Source organism: Aulostomus chinensis, chromosome 14 (assembly GCF_037954235.1).
Source record: "Aulostomus chinensis isolate RoL2024-O1b breed Wild chromosome 14, RoL_Achi_v1.0, whole genome shotgun sequence".
In the NCBI taxonomy this organism is placed as follows: domain Eukaryota; kingdom Metazoa; phylum Chordata; class Actinopteri; order Syngnathiformes; family Aulostomidae; genus Aulostomus; species Aulostomus chinensis.
In genome coordinates, this window is record NC_141333.1 from 1,097,616 (window position 1) to 1,114,876 (window position 17,261).

General features: G+C 50.2%; 2 protein-coding genes across 4 annotated transcripts; one reads left to right on the top strand and one right to left on the bottom strand.

Moving 5' to 3' along the window:
- Positions 1–949: 949 nt before the first annotated feature.
- LOC147249373 (NLR family CARD domain-containing protein 3-like) lies at positions 950–12,739 on the bottom strand. Of its 2 annotated transcripts, none has more exons than XM_086224738.1 (14): positions 12,648–12,739; positions 11,461–11,545; positions 10,996–11,100; positions 9,655–9,759; positions 9,305–9,373; positions 9,148–9,196; positions 8,788–9,013; positions 6,747–8,547; positions 6,373–6,546; positions 4,189–4,362; positions 2,940–3,113; positions 2,567–2,740; positions 1,633–1,806; positions 950–1,423 (listed from the first exon to the last, which is right to left on the bottom strand). In XM_086224738.1, exons 2-14 carry the CDS (start codon positions 11,529–11,531, stop codon positions 1,411–1,413), a joined length of 3,309 nt encoding a protein of 1,102 aa, XP_086080864.1. In that variant the 5' UTR covers positions 11,532–11,545; positions 12,648–12,739; the 3' UTR covers positions 950–1,410. The 2 variants fall into 2 exon arrangements, with proteins under 2 accessions (XP_086080864.1, XP_086080865.1); XM_086224739.1 differs by having other exon boundaries at positions 11,461–11,651; positions 12,648–12,683.
- A 32-nt stretch (positions 12,740–12,771) lies between these two features.
- On the top strand, positions 12,772–17,259 carry LOC147249374 (uncharacterized). 2 transcript variants are annotated; one of them, XM_086224760.1, is made up of 5 exons: positions 12,772–13,078; positions 13,806–13,936; positions 14,406–14,525; positions 14,913–15,259; positions 15,485–17,259. In XM_086224760.1, exons 1-4 carry the CDS (start codon positions 13,048–13,050, stop codon positions 14,943–14,945), a joined length of 315 nt encoding a protein of 104 aa, XP_086080886.1. In that variant the 5' UTR covers positions 12,772–13,047; the 3' UTR covers positions 14,946–15,259; positions 15,485–17,259. The 2 variants fall into 2 exon arrangements, with proteins under 2 accessions (XP_086080886.1, XP_086080885.1); XM_086224759.1 differs by having other exon boundaries at positions 14,406–15,259.
- The last annotated feature ends 2 nt before the right edge of the window (positions 17,260–17,261 follow it).

A 17,261-nucleotide genomic window follows, 5' to 3' on the forward strand; every position in this document is an offset into this window, starting at 1 on the left:
GAGACGACCTGCCTGCATTGTCTAGGTCACAGCTCACAGAAGTCAATACCTTGAACTCACGTTCCTCAAAACAGCAAGACCTGATGTTTGACACCCCCCCCCCCCCATTATAATGACATCATCATCCAGGTACTTCACCTCACCTCTCACCTGATTGGTGTATGTGCACCGAGTACAGAAAAGAACATTCAGTGTTTCAGGTAACTCTGTTTTCTGAGAGAGTAAATGTGTGATCATGGAACCACACGGGAACGTTGTGCTCAGCATGTAAACACTTAAAGATCGGTGTCTGCAGGCTCTTCTTACACTGATTACCCATTAATTAGTTCAAATGTTTGTGAACTTCCCAACTCCATGCGACCCTCAGAGTCCCTCCCTGCTTTTAGAGCCGTTTGAAGGCAGAGCCTCCTCCTGGTCCACAGGGTGGAGCGAGTAAGGAGGTCAGAGACCGGCTCTGAGTGAACACTCAGCACTGACAGGTGAAAATGAATGTGTTGAATGTTAAATTATTGATTGTGGTTAAATCAAACGAAGAAAGAAAAAACAAATTTGCCCTTCAGCCACTAGGTGGCAGCACCTGCAGCCATCAAACTTGAAGCTCTTTGTGTACTCACTAAGGCAGGGGTTGGTAAGTCCTGCAGGACGATGTCAACAACCAGAGGACCAGAGACCTGGAGGTGTGTGTCACTGCTGATTTTATGACCAAGCAGTCCTCGCTGCTGCAGAGAGGAACCTCGCTGCTGCAGAGAGGAACCTCGCTGCTGCAGAGAGGAACCTCGCTGCTGCAGAGAGGAACCTCGCTGCTGCAGAGAGGAACCTGCCATCAGATGAATTAAGTGTTTGGAGGAGAGGATTCTGATTGAGTATTTTTTCCATTGAGCTTTGCGTTGTCACAAACTGTTGTGGTCATGTTGCCTTTGATGATGAAGCTGTGCGCTGATCAAACATGGCCCTTTTGTTTTTAATATCATTTTTTATCATGTTTTAACTTCATTTACATGTAATTCATACATGTAACAAAAATCATGAGGCACTACTAAGACAGCAAGCTACTGTAGTTCAGCCTCCCAGCTGCAAGTCTGATGCCATCAAGCATCAGAGACACGAGGCGACCAAGGAAAGCAGAGGGAAGAGTTTCCTACGAAGTCCCTGATCAGCCACAGGGTTTCAGGAATGAGTTCCTTTACACCACAGTTCCAGCGTGAGCCCCTGAGTGTGACCCCAACTCCATAGACCTCCATCTTGCCAATGGTAAACTCCTCCTCTTAGAGGCAGCCTCATTCCTCAGAAGCTCCTCGTCTCCCCCACTCAACGCTGGTCGAGACCTTGAGGCTCTGAAACCGGCTTGGGCTTGATTTTTCTTTCAATTGATGAACTCGATACCCTGAGCCACGTTCAAGAAGTTCATCCTCATAAGTCAAGTCTGGAGGGAAAGAATGACAAAGAAGTCATGTCTCTTGCACACATCAGGAGGTTGGCAGGTTAAAGACACGACGTCCGAGGTCAGAAAACAGCAACCAGGGTCGCGCTTGTTCAGGTGGACAACTTCAGTCAGTATGTAAGGCTGGTCCTCAGTGTGAGGGAACACCAGAGACGCTCTGAGCTGGATAACCTCAGGTTGTATGTTCATACCTGAGAGTCTCCAGCCTCCAGTTAGGATCCCTGAGTCCAGCACGAAGCTGCTTGAGTCCTGGGCCTCCTGGATAATTGAGGATCAGGTCCAGCTCTCGGAGACCGGACGGATGTGAGCTCAGAGCTGAGGCCAGGGAAGCGAAGCCCTCCTCCCTGATCTCACATCTTGACAGCCTACAATCAGGAAAATGTACTTACTACACACAAGAATATTACAGATGTTCACAACAACAATAAACAACTTTATTTATACAGCGTCTTTCTTAACATGCTTATCAAGGACAACTGAGAAAAGACGAGGCAGCTGAATGGTAACTATTAAAGATGGACACTGACTGTTGTTTGGCTCATTTTTTGGTACAGCAGGAAGTGAACGTACCTCAGTCTCTGCAGACTGACCATCGCCACGGTCTCATCTCTACCTGAACAACTAGCCTGGGCAGGTGTGTCAGACGCACCTGTGGGAATATGAACGCGCCTTTCCCATCTAAGTTGCAGAATACAGGAGGATCTGTTCAACAGTGGGAATTAAGTAACGGCGGATATGAAGGGATGTCCAGAAAATGACATCACAGTTCCGTTCCAGGTTCCATCACCTGGATGTTTTAGACAATGAACTCTTTCACGTGTCTCGATTGCTGAAATGAGATGATTTTTTCCGCTCAAGGCTTTTGCAGAATGTTATGATGATCAGGAATTCCCTCAAACCATAACAGAGCTTTGGTGATCAGGAGAAGGGGACAGGGGGACAGGGGGACAGGTGGACAGGGGGACTGGGCGACAGGTGGACAGGGGGACTGGGCGACAGGTGGACTGGGTGACAGGTGGACCAGGGGACAGGTGGACAGGGGGACAGGTGGATGGACGCCCTGAAAACGTAACATATCTGACTAGGACTGCTGCCGGCGTGTGATGAGGTGAGAGCTGCTCTGACCTGAGGGACTCCAGGTGGCAGCCAGGATCCTTCAGACCTGCAGCCAGCAGCTCCACTCCTGAGTCCTGCAGCAGGTTGTCACTCAGGTCCAGTTGTCTCAGACTGGAGGACGGAGAGCTGAGAACTGAAGACAGAGCTGAACAGCTTCTGTCTGAGAGGTGACACCTAACCAGCCTGGAGAAGAAAAGGAAACCTTTGAAAAGGTCGCTGTCAATGATCAGCGTTCCCTTCCTGGAACCTGTTCTGTATTCCTGGCGACGCTCAGCCTCGACGGGGGAACTCTGTGTTTGTAACAGGAATTTTTGATCTTGCTTCACTTGTCGATTTGATGGCGTCTCGTTTGCATCCTAAGACACCATGTTTGAATCCTGACCTGAGGGACTCCAGGTGGCAGCCAGGATCCTCCAGGCCTGCAGCCAGCGGCTCCACTCCTGAGTCCTGCAGCAGGTTCCGACTCAGGTCCAGTTGTCTCAGACTGGAGGACGGAGAGCTGAGAACTGAAGACAGAGCTGAACAGCTTCTCTCCGAGAGGCCACAGTTCACCAGCCTGGAGGAATGAAATGGCTGAAACATGGTTTCATAATCAACGTTTCAATCATGCAATTTGTTCCATTTTTTTGGCGAATGATTCGCTTTCAAGTGTAAATTCTTCTTTCAATTTTTAATTTTATTCTCTATTATTTTCTTCTCTCATATGAAGCAACACGAACCTCTAGCTGTGCTGTCACTGATCAGAGACGACGCCACACCAGCAGGCATCACTAAGTTTCACTTTAGAACGAGAACTCATTTTCCTCACACAAATATCAGGATTATTTTCTATCATGTTCAGATTCCTTGTTCATAAATAATTCAGAGATTGGTTCACTCTTCTAAAAACGTGTTTCAGCACTGCTGCCTGTTCTGGAGCTCTCAGGCAGCTTGTCGGGACGTCCCATCTCACGTCTCTGTCAACGCTCGTCTTGTGTCATTGCACTCGTGTGTGGATCCACTTGTGCTAAAACAGTGTTAAGAATATCAAAATAAAAGCATGCATCAGGACTTTGCTCCAAGTGATCAGCCCCCAAAACCTTGATCAGAGCACTTTCATAGTGTACAGCACAAATGACAGAGGCAAGAGGACCCCCCGTGGTGCGGTGGTCTAATTCTACACGCAGTCAGATAAGACGCAGTTGACTCTCACGCGTGACGCCGTTACAAATAATAACAAATCAGGGCAGCATCAACACTGTGGAGGCTCTTCAACCTTTCTACTAAAATATGTGGTTCTATTCACTCAACAGCTGAGTAGAAATCATAAGAATCAAGGCATTCAAAGCCTTTGCACTGTTGAAGCGCGACAGAACGGCGTGATAGAGGTGGCCTGTTGCCTGCACTGAGTTCAGATGCTCGTCCAGCAGACAGGAGTTCCACAAGCCTGCCATCATTCACTGACTTTGCAGAATTGATTTTGGCTGCGGAGCAGGAACAGAATGCATCCAAGTTGAGGAAACAACCACGTCAGACTCACTCCGACCGGAACTGCTTTATGAAGCTCAGGCGCCTGGGACAGATGGACGCCCTGAAAACATAACACCTCTGACCCCGACTGTCACCAGCATGGCGGCGTGACGAGAGCTGACCTGAGGGACTCCAGGTGGCAGCCAGGATCCTTCAGACCTGCAGCCAGCAGCTCCACTCCTGAATCCTGCAGCAGGTTGTCACTCAGGTCCAGTTGTCTCAGACTGGAGGACGGAGAGCTGAGAACTGAAGACAGAGCTGAACAGCTTCTGTCTGAGAGGCAACAGTTCACCAGCCTGGAGAAGAAATGGAAACCTTTGAAAACATGGCGTCGCCAGTCACGTTTTCCAATGATGAAATTTATTCTATTTTTCTATGATTTGATTTTGATTTATCCATATCCTGTTGAAGATCCACATCAACTGCCTCCCTAGGGAGGTGTTCCAGGCAGGTCCAGCTGGGAGGGCCTGCAGGGCGGACGGAGGACCAGCAGGACCACTTCTATCAAATGAGTGCCGGTACTGAACCGATCAGATACGCTGCTCTGCACCATCACAGTGCACACGTCAGGTACGCCCACATCAATGTTACCACCACCAGGCCACACACAGCTACATAGCTAACAGGCATGTTCACATCAACTGGCTGATCAACCGCCGACATTTTGAGGTTCATGTTAAGAATAAGAACCTCCATCCATCAGGCGCATTTCCAAGATTCAAAGCAATTTCATAGTTTTGAAAGAGAAAGTGAACAATGACGATTTTGACTGACTCGTACACTGACAGGAGCCCCGGGAACCAGACCCGAGACTCACATCTGGCCCCTGGAGGGCGTTTGCTGCAGAATTAGAGTCCTAGTAGGCCAGGTGTCAGGCGTGGAGTCAAACTCCTGGAGCGCCACAACCTCTGACGGTGCAAGATGGTAAATCAAGAGTTCCCCAATCCCACGGGAGTAAAGCAACCACACATTTGCCTTGAATTAGTACTTTGAGCCATTTTCTTGTTGAAGCTTTAACATTTATGTATTTGATAAAGTTTAAACAGCTCCATCCCACTCTAACAGGGCCACATGACCAAACTACTGTACACTAGCGCTTTTACTTCTACGCCACTGACCTCAACCACAGTGAATCTCAGCTAAATCTGAGCTGAGCAGAAAGGGGGCGGAGCCAGGCTGGATTACTCGTGCATTAACTGCTTGAGAGTGAGCCAGGAGACGCAGACACACTCAGTCACATTCCCACTGAATCTTTGTCCCCAAACCAGAGCCAGTCAGTCGCTTGTAGCTGCCTGATCCTGAGCTCAGCACAGGAGTGAGGGAGAATAAAGCAAATCTGGAACTTAACGTCAGTTTGTCCCTCTTTGAAAGGATTTAGGTGATGAGATCAGCCTCAGCTCTTCTTAATAAACTGTGATTATAATTGGATTTATGCTTATGATCTGTTTGTCTTAACTCTGCTGATTCAGCAGATACGATGGGGCCTGGTTTCCCACCGCCACACAGAGAACAACTGATGAGAGTCCATTGATCCTGTTTATTTGATCAAAAAGGGCTCGTTAATTATGACACCAGTGATTACCGTATTTTCCGCACTATAAGGCGCACCTTCAATGAATGGCCTATTTTAAAACTGTTTACATATACAGAGCGCACCGCATTATAAGGTGCATAGAATAGAAACTACTGTAGTGGCTGGGGTTGCGTTATGCATCCACTAGATGGAGCTGCGCTAAAGGGAATGTCAACAAAACAGTCAGCTAAGTCAGTCAGTCAAACTTTATTAATAGAAAACAAACCAACTTCTGAAAACTCCGTTCACTCCCAAAACAAGTCGGTGCATTCACAGCACGGTCCCGTGCGTACCGGTAGCTGCTGACTGACAGCCTTGAGTTTGAACTCTGCGTCGTAAGCGTGTCTCTTGAAAGGAGCCATTTTGGGGTCTTTATACACACACAAGTGGTGTGGGACTGGAATTCCCTTTCACCGTTTTTACCGCTGTTACTTCGGCGACGCCCCCTGACTAAAGCAGCCATAATTAACCAATATTGATCCATATATAAGGAATCGGATTATAAGGCGCACTGTCGGTTTTTCAGGAAATTTAAGGCTTTTAGGTGCGCCTTATCGTTTCGGAAAATACATTACTGGCTTTATTTGAAAGCTTACATTTCATGTCATATATCAAAAGTAGTCCTGTAACTCTTGGTAGCAGTAAAAACCAACAACAATTAAACAGACGACTTAAAAAAGGCCTGGTGTGATGATCTCAATTCTGCTGTCAAGCAACCTGTTTGAATCCTGACCTGAGGGACTCCAGGTGGCAGCCAGGATCCTTCAGACCTGCAGCCAGCAGCTCCACTCCTGAGTCCTGCAGCAGGTTGTCACTCAGGTCCAGTTGTCTCAGACTGGAGGACGGAGCGCTGAGAACTGAAGACAGAGCTGAACAGCTTCTGTCTGAGAGGCCACAGTTCACCAGCCTGGAGAAGAAATGGAAACCTTTGAAAACATGGCGTCAGCACCCAAGGTCTCAATGATGAAATCTTTCATATTTCCACACAGTCTCATCTCCGTGAATACGTGTTCGAATCGGCGCTCAGACTTGTCAGAGTGAGGTTAAAGTAACTCAGCTTAAGAGCGTGAAGAATGAAAACATTTTTTCTTGAGTTCAGCCACTTACAGAGATTTGGTTGAAGCTTTGACCGCTGGCAGCAGCCTCACAAGAGCCTCCTCTGAAGCTGAATACTTCTTCAAGTTAAACATGACCAGATCTTCTTCTGAGGACAGTAAGATGAAGACCAGAGCCGACCACTGAGCTGGAGACAGCTTCTCAGTAGGGAGACTTCCTGACCTCAGCAGACGCTGGATCTCCTCCACCAGAGAACCATCGTTGACTTCATTCAGACAATGGATCAGGTTGATGCTGCTCTCTGGAGACAAATCCTCACTGACCTTCTTCTTAATGTACTCAACTACTTCCTGATTGGTCTCTGAGCTACTTTCTGTCGGTGACACCAAACCCCATAGGAGAGTCTGATTGGTCTGCAGTGAGAGACCCAGGAGGAAGCGGAGGAACAAGTCCAGGTGTCCATTTGGACTCTCCAAGGCCTGGTCCACAGCTCTCTGGTGCAGGTGTTTTAGTCCAGGTTCACCTCTGAAGACTTGTGTCCTCCGGGATGTTTGTTCCTCTGCCAGCAGATTGACTCCAGAGTTGACGAAGGTCAGATGGACATGAAGAGCAGCCAGAAACTCCTGAACACTCAGATGGACGAAGCAGAACACCCGGTCCTGGTACAGTCCTCTCTCCTCTATGAAGATCTGAGTGAACACTCCTGAGTAGACAGAGGCCGCTCTGATGTCGATGCCACACTCTGTCAGGTCGCATTCATAGAAGATCAGGTTGCCTCTCTGCAGCTGATCGAAAGCCAGTTTTCCCAGAGCCTCCATCATCGTCCTGCTCTCTGGAGTCCAGTGTGGATCCGTCTCAGCTCCTCCATCATACTTGACCTTCTTCACTTTGGCCTGAACCACCAGGAAGTGGATGTACATCTCAGTCAGGGTCTTGGGCAGCTCTCCTCTGTCTCTGGTGGTCAACACGTCCTCCAGGACAGTCGCAGTGATCCAGCAGAAGACGGGGATGTGACACATGATGTGGAGGCTTCGGGACTTCTTGATGTGGGAGACGATGCTGCTGGCCTGCTCCTCATCTCTGAATCTCTTCCTGAAGTACTCCTCCTTCTGGGGGTCATTGAACCCTCTGACCTCCGTCACCATGTCAACACACCCCGCAGGGATCTGATTGGCGGCTGCAGGTCGTGTGGTTATCCAGAGGTGAGCGGAGGGAAGCAGCGTCCCCCTGATGAGGTTTGTCAGCAGCTCGTCCACTGAAGTGGACTCAGTAGCGTCGGTCAGGGTCCGGTTGTTGTGGAAGTCCAGAGGGAGTCGACACTCATCCAGGCCGTCAAAGATCAACACAACCTGGAACTCTTCCAACCTGCTGATTCCTGCTTCTTTGGTTTCAGGGAAGAAGTGATGGACAAGTTCCACCAAGCTGAAGTTCCTCTGCTTCAGCACGTTCAGCTCTCTGAAGGTGAACGGGAACATGAAGTCGATGTGCCGGTGGGTTTCGCCTTCAGCCCAGTCCAGGGCCAACTTCTGTGTCAGGACTGTCTTCCCGATGCCAGCCACTCCCTTAGTCAGCACCGTTCTGACTGGTTTCTCTCTTCCAGCTGAGGCTTTAAAGAGGTCTTCTAGTCTGATGGTTGTTTCTGGTGCGGCTGGTTTCCTGGATGCTGCTTCAATCTGTCTGACCTCGTGTTCCGCGTTGACCTCTGCAGCCCCTCCCCTGGTGATGTGGAGCTCTGTGTAGATCTGATTCAGGGAGGTTGGTTTTCCTGCTTTGGTGATCCCCTCAAACACACACTGGAACTTCTGGCACAGGTTAGACTTCACTCTACATCGGCACTCCACCGCAACAGTTCCTGAACACACACGACAAACAACATCCATCAAGTTAGTTAGTTGGTTTTTGATTGAGTGAGTTTGAAGGCAACATCGTTGTTTCACAAATCCCTCCTTGTTCCCATGAACTTGTGTGACAGCTGTCATAACAAGAACCAACGGACAAAATACACATTCAAGTCATCACTGAGGTCAGGAGTCAGCAGACCTCTGAATGTCTGCCGGGACGCCTCCGGCCCAGTGAAACTGAACCATCTTACTGTTCCTCAGACGGTCAGCCAAATCTTCCTGCTTCATTCTCCTCAGGAAGCCCTGTGCCATCCTCAGAAACGGCTCTCTGCTGCTCCTGCCCTGCTCCTCCTTATAGCCCACCTCCACCTCATCCTCAGGCTGACTGCCAATGCATTCTGGGTAATGTGGACTCAAAAGCCTCCGGACTCTCTTCATCTCGGCCGTCACAAACATGTGCAGGTGTTCCTCCAGTTGCTGGAAGAGAGTGATGAACTTAGCTTTATTCAACTGGTAGCACAAGCAGCGAGGAGCCCGCCGGGCCTGAGGGAACGCGACTCGTTCACCTCTAGCTCGTCTCAAGTAGCGGGTGAGTTTGTGAAGGTACAGACCATCAATGTGGAGTCCAGGGGTGTCTGGTCTGAGCTCTGCTGCTCAACTCTGTAGAGATGCATTGAATGGGTCAGACATCCACACAGATTATGAAAGATGTTCCATCACACCGACAGAAGTCGATGCTGCTCTGGTTACCGAGCGTCTGAGTCTTACCTTGGATCAACAGACTGCCCGACGATGCTGGCGCCGGGTCCAGGAGAGTCTCGTCTCTGCTGCTGCATCCTGATTCAAACGAAAGCGTAACAGAATCATCTGATGCTTTTGAAACGGACCGTTTGTGCTGCCCGAGGAGCGTCGCTGAGACACAGCTGTCTGAGCACTCTGCTGTCTGTGGGAGCCTCTTCACTACGCTCCGGTTTGGTCCGATCACATTCAGGGACTTGTTCCTTATTGTTCCCAATGTTATGAAGGACTTAGTAACCCTCTACATGCTTGCATTCTCTTACACAGGTGGGTTCTCCTGGCTGTTCTACTCTCACCTCATTAAATCCCATCATTCTCACCGTCCACCAGCAGGTGGTCCACCGCTGAAGTCAATGTATCCACCCATCGACTGGTCGCTCTTCAAGGACAGGCAGCTGGGCTCAGGAGAGGCGCTTCTCTGCATCCTGACACAAACATGGACCATGAAAAGGTGTTGACAGTCTGTGTTGATATTCCTGACTTCCCTCTCGCTGTGGACGTGTGACCACTGGTCTCAATCCAGAACTCTGGCTTCTCACTCCTGTTGCCTGTCACATGAACACTTGAGAGGTTCACACCAAGGCTGAACCATTTATTGTTTTCTGATAGAAATCAGGATTTTAGAAAACGTGATCATGTGATCGTCAAAGCCTTGGTTTTTAGCAACGCTCCTGACTGACCCCGGATCTGTTGACCCCGCTGTTTTACTTATACACGCCGTCTCTCGACCATCCCGTCAAGCTCACCAATCACAAGCGGCATGCTGCTCGTGGACAGGTCAAGCTAACCAATCACCTGCTCCTCATGTTGATGACTGAAGTAGGAGCGGAGCTGGAGGGTTTCATGTCTCAGGAAAGCGGTACGGCGGTCATGAGGGAGGATTCCAGGTATGAGGCAGCAGACCTACACCAGAAACAGGAGCTGCCTGTTGCGCTGAAGTTGCAACATCAGGCGGAACCATGGCCGACTTATAACCGACACTTGAAAAATCCCCACCGGCCTTCGCATGAGGACCATCTGACGAGAAAGTCAACCGGTGAAACTGACGTGAGATTGACAGAGAGACTGTTCGGTGCTCGTGGCGATGTTGTCACGTGTCAGCGCTCAGGTCTGATGTCAGGGGAGGGGTCCTCATGTCCATGTTCCATTTCAAGTGACTTTCCTCTACGATTGAGGGTTACGCTCATTCTAACTGGACCCGAGGACCCCATTGGCTGATTCGTGATTTATCGACACCCACCGCTGTTTACATCCGTCCTCTGCTGTGTTTGATTGATGGAATCTGAGTGAGGACTTCCAGTCTGGCTCAATCTGCTCTGCGCAACCTGACACACCTTCCACTAAAAACTGGACATCCTCCGTTCCTCTACACGTCCACCGTTCCTCTACACGTCCTCCATTCTTCTACATGTCCTCTATTCTTCTACACGTCCTCCATTCCTCTACACGTCCTCTATTCTTCTACACGTCCTCCATTCCTCTACATGTCCTCTGTTGAGCACTGACATGCTTGTGGGAGCCTCAAAGGTGACACAATGCTCCCGCTGGACTGAATGCCATTGTTGAGAATAGAACTGACCCTCTATGTGCTTGCATTCTCTTACACAGGTGGGTTCTCCTGGCTGTTCTACTCTCACCTCATTAAATCCCATCATTCTCACCGTCCACCAGCAGGTGGTCCACCGCTGAAGTCAATGTATCCACCCATCGACTGGTCGCTCTTCAAGGACAGGCAGCTGGGCTCAGGAGAGGCGCTTCTCTGCATCCTGACACAAACATGGACCATGAAAAGGTGTTGACAGTCTGTGTTGATATTCCTGACTTCCCTCTCGCTGTGGACGTGTGACCACTGGTCTCAATCCAGAACTCTGGCTTCTCCGGTCATGGACAGAGCTACAGACCAGTTCCTGGCTAGCCGAGGGCTACAGGCCTTGCTCAGGAACTGGCAGACTCTCACGTTATTACTCTGATGAGTTGCAGCCTGTTGCTTCACTCACCTGGGCAACTCATGAGCGGAAGGCTAAAGTTAGCTTGTTTTTGCTACCACTGTGTCCACAGTCTCTCGACCCCAGTGGAGTCCTCCAACAGGACAAACCCTTCTGGACAGGTGAAGATCTTTGTCTCACCTCTGAGCTTTGGCCGGCCTGTCGTCTTCCCCGCACAGAGAGAGCTCCTCTCTGTTCTCACGCTCATCCATTGCTGTAGCCTCAACTGCAGGGAGACACAGAGGGAGGTGCTGCTGATCCGTCCTCACCAGTCAGTCTGGAGTCAAGCTGTCAACAATCATGCTGGAATATTCCTTCCAGGACACAGACAGCTTCAAACCCAGAGAAATACCTGTTTTATGCATTATGACAGTAACCCTGCGAGGGGCATTCATTCTTTCCAGTCAACAAGAGGACAAAACAGTATGAGACAAGTCAGGCCCGCTGCAGACCTGCTCCTCAGATATACATCATCTAGCTACATACGCTAAGCTACCGTGCCGGTGGAACACAACCCAATGCTTCAGGGGTTGAAGTCTGCAAATCCCCACCAGTCAGAGTGAGAGGTGAAACACCCAAACCGGATCAGCTGATAAAGTTAGCTTGAGCTGCTGAAGGCCAGGCTAACGCCCCGGAGCGCAGGAGCGGTGACCCCCGTGACTCACCAGAGTCCACACAGGGAGGTGCGTCCTTGTCACACAATGTCGACTGGACCGGAGTTCCACAGGCTCCCCCACAGCTCCGGGTTTACTGTACTCTGTTTAGCGCCACTCAACCACACCTCCTACCTGTGCTACGTTTCTCAGGTGTGGTAGCTTTGGTTGATAACCTTTAACACCGTTCTGTTGTTTTGCCTGTGTATTCATTCAGTTCATAATCATGTATTTTTAACATCCGTACGGCCACTGGCGTAGTGGGCGTGGTCAAAGCAGTGAGCAGGTAGCTTTCACTGCAGTAATGACGCTCTGCGGGTCCTGGACTCGTCCCTGCTCTGCTTCGTGGTTTCACCTGCGTCCACTCGCGTCAGTGCACGCGTTCATGAGGTCGATGAGTTCCTAAACTCGACCCGAACCGAGCCGCCCAGCTTCCCCCGACCCTCATCTGCGAGAATCCAGCAGTAGAACTCCAGACAGGCCCGCCGTTTGTCGGTGTTCCATCTTGATCGTGGGTGAAATCACGCGACCTTCGACCCCTGACCTCCCCGTCGGTCCGAGGACCATCAAACATTCGGGCACTCAGCGCTTCGTGGATTTAAACCGAACCAATACAGAACCAGAACCCGCGTGTGATCAGTCGCTTGGACCCAACAAGCAAAAGACGGTCCTTACCGGAGCTGCTCACGGACGGTCCGCGCGCGTTTCCTTGGAGGGGGAAGTGAAAGTAAACGTGCAAAAAAGCCGATAAGCGCACTCGCCACCGTCGCCCCTCCCCCTCCCCCCCGGATGAGGAGGGGCGTCTCACCTGCACTTGGGCCCCAAGCACAGCGGCTTTTAGGCCCCCGCGATTGAAAGTAGAGACAAAGATTCGTTGAACGATCAGGCGCGAAGTAAATAAAACAATCATGACCCCCCGGTAAAGATCAGAATCACAACTCTCCCACAGCTGCACAGCTGGGAGGTCCCGGGTCTCCTGCTCCTCCTCCTGCCCCCCTTACGGCTACATCATCGTCACGCTCTGCCCCAGCGGGCAGGACTCGCTCTCCTCTCCTCCGCCCGTCGATGTCCTGTCATGAACCGGATCGCCCTCCTGCTCCTGATCGGTAAGCGGACCCAGAAGTTCGGATTGTTGGATTTACCACTGATAGGAAAGTCTTAGTAGTTCGAGCGTAAACTTTCAGGGAAAGTTCGATTCTCATTCGAACTTCGAGGACCAGCAACTTCTGAACGTGCGTTGACACCAGACGCGACGCGATGGGTGGATAATATAATATAATATAATATAATATAATATAATATAATATAATATAATATAATATAACGTAGCATAATCCGGGAAACCAGGCTGATTGATTCTCTAAATTGACCGTAGGTATGAATGTGAGTGTGAATGGTTGTCTGTCTCTCTATGTTGGCCCTGCGATGGACTGGCGACCTGTCCAGGGTGAACCCCGCCTCTCGCCCGTAGATGCCGGGATAGGCTCCACCCCCCGCGACCCTTAATGTGTAGGAATAAGCGGAAGACGATGGATGCATGAATGTGTGTATGTATGGAAGAAGGCAGCAAAGGTCAGGATCAGATGTGGAGACTTCCTGTTCATTTCTATTTCTTGGTTGGACACGATAGAGTCCTCCCCGTTCACTCAGATACTGACTGACCTAGTAGTATTTGTTGTACATAGGCTTGTATATGCTGCTGTAGTACTTTGATATCTTTATTTTTATTTTCTTATTCTATTGTCTTTATTCTGTGTAAACCTCTACATAACTTTGTTTTCATGAGAGCTTTGTACAGAGTCTAATTCCTTGTTTGTTCTGATTCGCATTCAGGATTTGTTGCTGCTGATCCTCCGCCGCCATTGACCTGTACCCTGACTCGCCATGCTGACGGCTCCTTCGTCTGCCAGCTGCATCCACCTCCCAATTCCTCCGGCTGTGACACCAACTGGGAGGATAAGAATGTGAGAAGCTACACTCAAGAGCACACCCACCCACCACAGCAGGGTTCCCACGCGTCCTGGAAAACCTGGAAAGTGATTGAACAATTTTCCAGTCATGGAAATGTCTTCCTCAGCTAAGAGAAAGGGGCGGGGCAGAAGCCTGTTGTTATGGGTGACGTCAGTGACAAGTGTACTTCCTGTTCCTGAGATTAGCTGATGCAGCAGGTTAAACCTGAGGATGACCAGGAGAGCTTGTGGACTTACAATGTTCTGGGTTTGGTACCAAGTTAGCTGTGGCTTAGACGGGTTCTCCTGAAGGAACCACAGTTCAAGGACACATTCCAGTGTGCTGAGGAATTTCCCCTCGGCTTCAGTCCCTTCCAAAGCCCTGCCCTCGGCTTACGACATGGGAAACTCTCTGCATTTGAGCAACACGTGCTACTTTTCAGATGTCAGTTACTCATGAAAGCCTCTGTGTGCTCTGTTGCAGCACACCGTCATCGCCCTGAACACGACCTTTGACCCAACTCATGTCCAGGATCTGAGTGAACAGAGCATCAGCCTGAAGCGCTGCTGGGACTTCCTCCGCTACACCTGGGTCTGTTCAGGGGTAAAGAGCAGCTTCACATCTCGACAAACGCTAGCCAGCTGAACGGAAAGTCCCTGTTAGCCTGGGATCGTCCCGCGCAGGCGAGGCGGCCTTTGTTTGTTCCACCAATCAGACCAACCCACTCACTGCTGAAATGTTACCTTCAAGTCTGGTCAGGTTTATCTGTGTCACCAAACCCCAACCAAAGTTCTGTCCTGACTCTGTCCAAGTAGAGCAGGTCCAGCACCTCCCTCCTTCAATGAACCTCCACCCAACAGTTCTCCATCAGCAGCACATCCTGCAACAGCAGCCACCAGAACAGGACTTTAATATTTAAAGCTGAGACAAGCGAGCCTGGACGTCTGTTAACCCCGCCGTTCCTCTGTCTGTTTATTTTTCTTGCTTCAGGACTTCCGTGAGGTTCGCTGCGCCGGAGAGTGACATGTGACCTCCAATAAGTCACGTTTCCTTTTACCTCGTTCCTTGATCTTGAGCGAGTCCTGTTCTCAGCTGAGGATCTGCGCTCAGTTAGAACACCCTCAGGACTGAGTCGCGTAAATGAGAACCCCACAAACCCCACCCTGTACCTCTGTACTACTGCAGTATTTCCACTCTTAAATTGGTGTATTAATAGTTGCGTAATCCAAGAACCGGAGTCGTCTGCTTGATTCCCACCCCTGTCGGGAGGTTCACCCTGTTGACTTCTGTGTTTCTCAGCTGACTGCAGCACTCTGAGCCAGACCCCCCCCCTGCTGGTAAGTCCAGAGCCACCACACCACTGAATGAGTTTATCCAGTCTTTTAGTTTTTGATGAAATACTTTTTTAAAATGCTTTAATTAAGAATTCTTGATAATGCAAAATTAAAACCTTTTAAAATTATTATCAAAATCCACATGAAAACTTTTCCTCTCTAAAAGGATTGGACAAAAAACATCAAACTAGCATGACAGCAGCATTTGTGGTGTGTGTGTGTTTCCAGGCAACTCCACAAACTTGATCTGCATGTCTAAGGGTGTGTGTCTGAACCCACTGGCACTCAATCTCGGACTCGGACTCGGAGGTGCGGCTTTGTTCGCCGTCGTTTTCCTCGTGGCTCAGTTCCACAGGAGCTGCTGCGAGCGCTGGACAAGTTCCCAAGCTGAGACGACTCGATACTTCCCAGCATGTTGGTGGAGTGCTGCTGACATCGAATCAGGGGAGGAAACGACAGATGGCGCTCGAGTTCATGATGCAGCCTTAAGAATGAACTGAACGTAATGAATGATACATATGAGTAGATAGACAACTTGATATTGGTATAAACTATTATACATTTGTAGATATAAAAGTAGAAACCTCCTCCTCTTATCCGGTGGGTCCGGGTCGCGGGGGCAGCAGCCTCAGCAAGGAAGCCCAGACTGTCCTCTCCCAGCCACTTCCACCAGCTCTTCAGGGAATCCCGAGGCGTTCCCAGGCCAGCCCAGAGATATAATCCCTCCAGCGTGTCCTGGGTCGGCTTTGACATGCCTGGAAAACCTCCTGAGGGAGGCGTCCAGGAGGCGTCCTCACCAGATGCCTGAACCACCTCCACTGACTCCTCTACATGGAGGAGCAGCAGCTCTACTCTGAGTCCCTCCTGAAGGACTGAGCTTCTCACCCTGTCTCTAAGGGAGAGCCCAGCCTCCCTGAGGAGGAAACTCATTTCGGCCGCTTTTATTCAGGATCTCGTTCTTTCAGTCATGACCCAGAGCTCATGACCACAGGTGAGGGGTGGAACGTAGATTGACAGGTAAACTGAGAGCCTCGCCTTTTGGCTAAGCTCCCTCTTCACCATAACAGACTGGTTTAGCACCCGCATCACTGCGGACGCCGCCCCAATCCGCCTGTCAATCTCCCGCTCCATCCTACCCTCACTCGTGAACAAGATCCAGAGACATGAACACTCCTCCCTGACCTGGAGTGGGCAGGCCCCCCTTTTCCGGCTGAGGACCAGGGCCTCAGACTTGGAGGTGCTGATTCTCATCCCTTTCTTTAAGACGGGGACCACCACCCCGGTCTGCCACTCCAAAGGCACCGCCCCCAATGTCCACGCAACGTTGCAGAGACCTGTCAACCAAGACAGCCCCACAACATCCAGAGCCTTGAGATACCCAGGATGGATCTCATCCACCCCCGGAGCTCTGCCACTGTGGAGTTGCTTAACTGCCTCGGCGACTTCTGCCCCAGAGATTGGACGACCCCCCCAGCACTCCCCAAACTCTCCTCCCTGGGGTACATGTTGGTGGGATTGAGGACTTCCTCAGTGTTCCTTCCACCGCCCAATTATCTCCTCAGTTGACGTCAGCAGCCTCCCGTCCCCACTGTTAACAGTGTGGGCGAGTTGCGGTGGTGGCGGCCTGTCACAGAGACACGGGCGAGGCACCGGCAGGCAGCCCTCTGCCCCCCCCAGCAGTCGCTGTTTAAACTCCTTTCAGGAACGCTTCTTCCTTTAGAGACATTTTCATGCTGTTTGGGGGGGTGATTGTGGGGGGGTAGGGGTTCTCTTAACAGGAAAACTTTTCATTTGTTGTCTTATTTCATATTTTGTTGTTTAAATCTTTGAAATTATGTAAATCATTCCTTACAAAATGAGTTGGTGTAAAAGACACCCGTCGGTCATTTTAGTCCATCTTGTGCTGATTGTTGGATCGCAGAAGTCAAGTTTCTAAAAATGCTGTACCCTTAAATGCTTGATTTTTATTTGTGCTGAATAAAACCAACACAGCGTGGCTTTCACT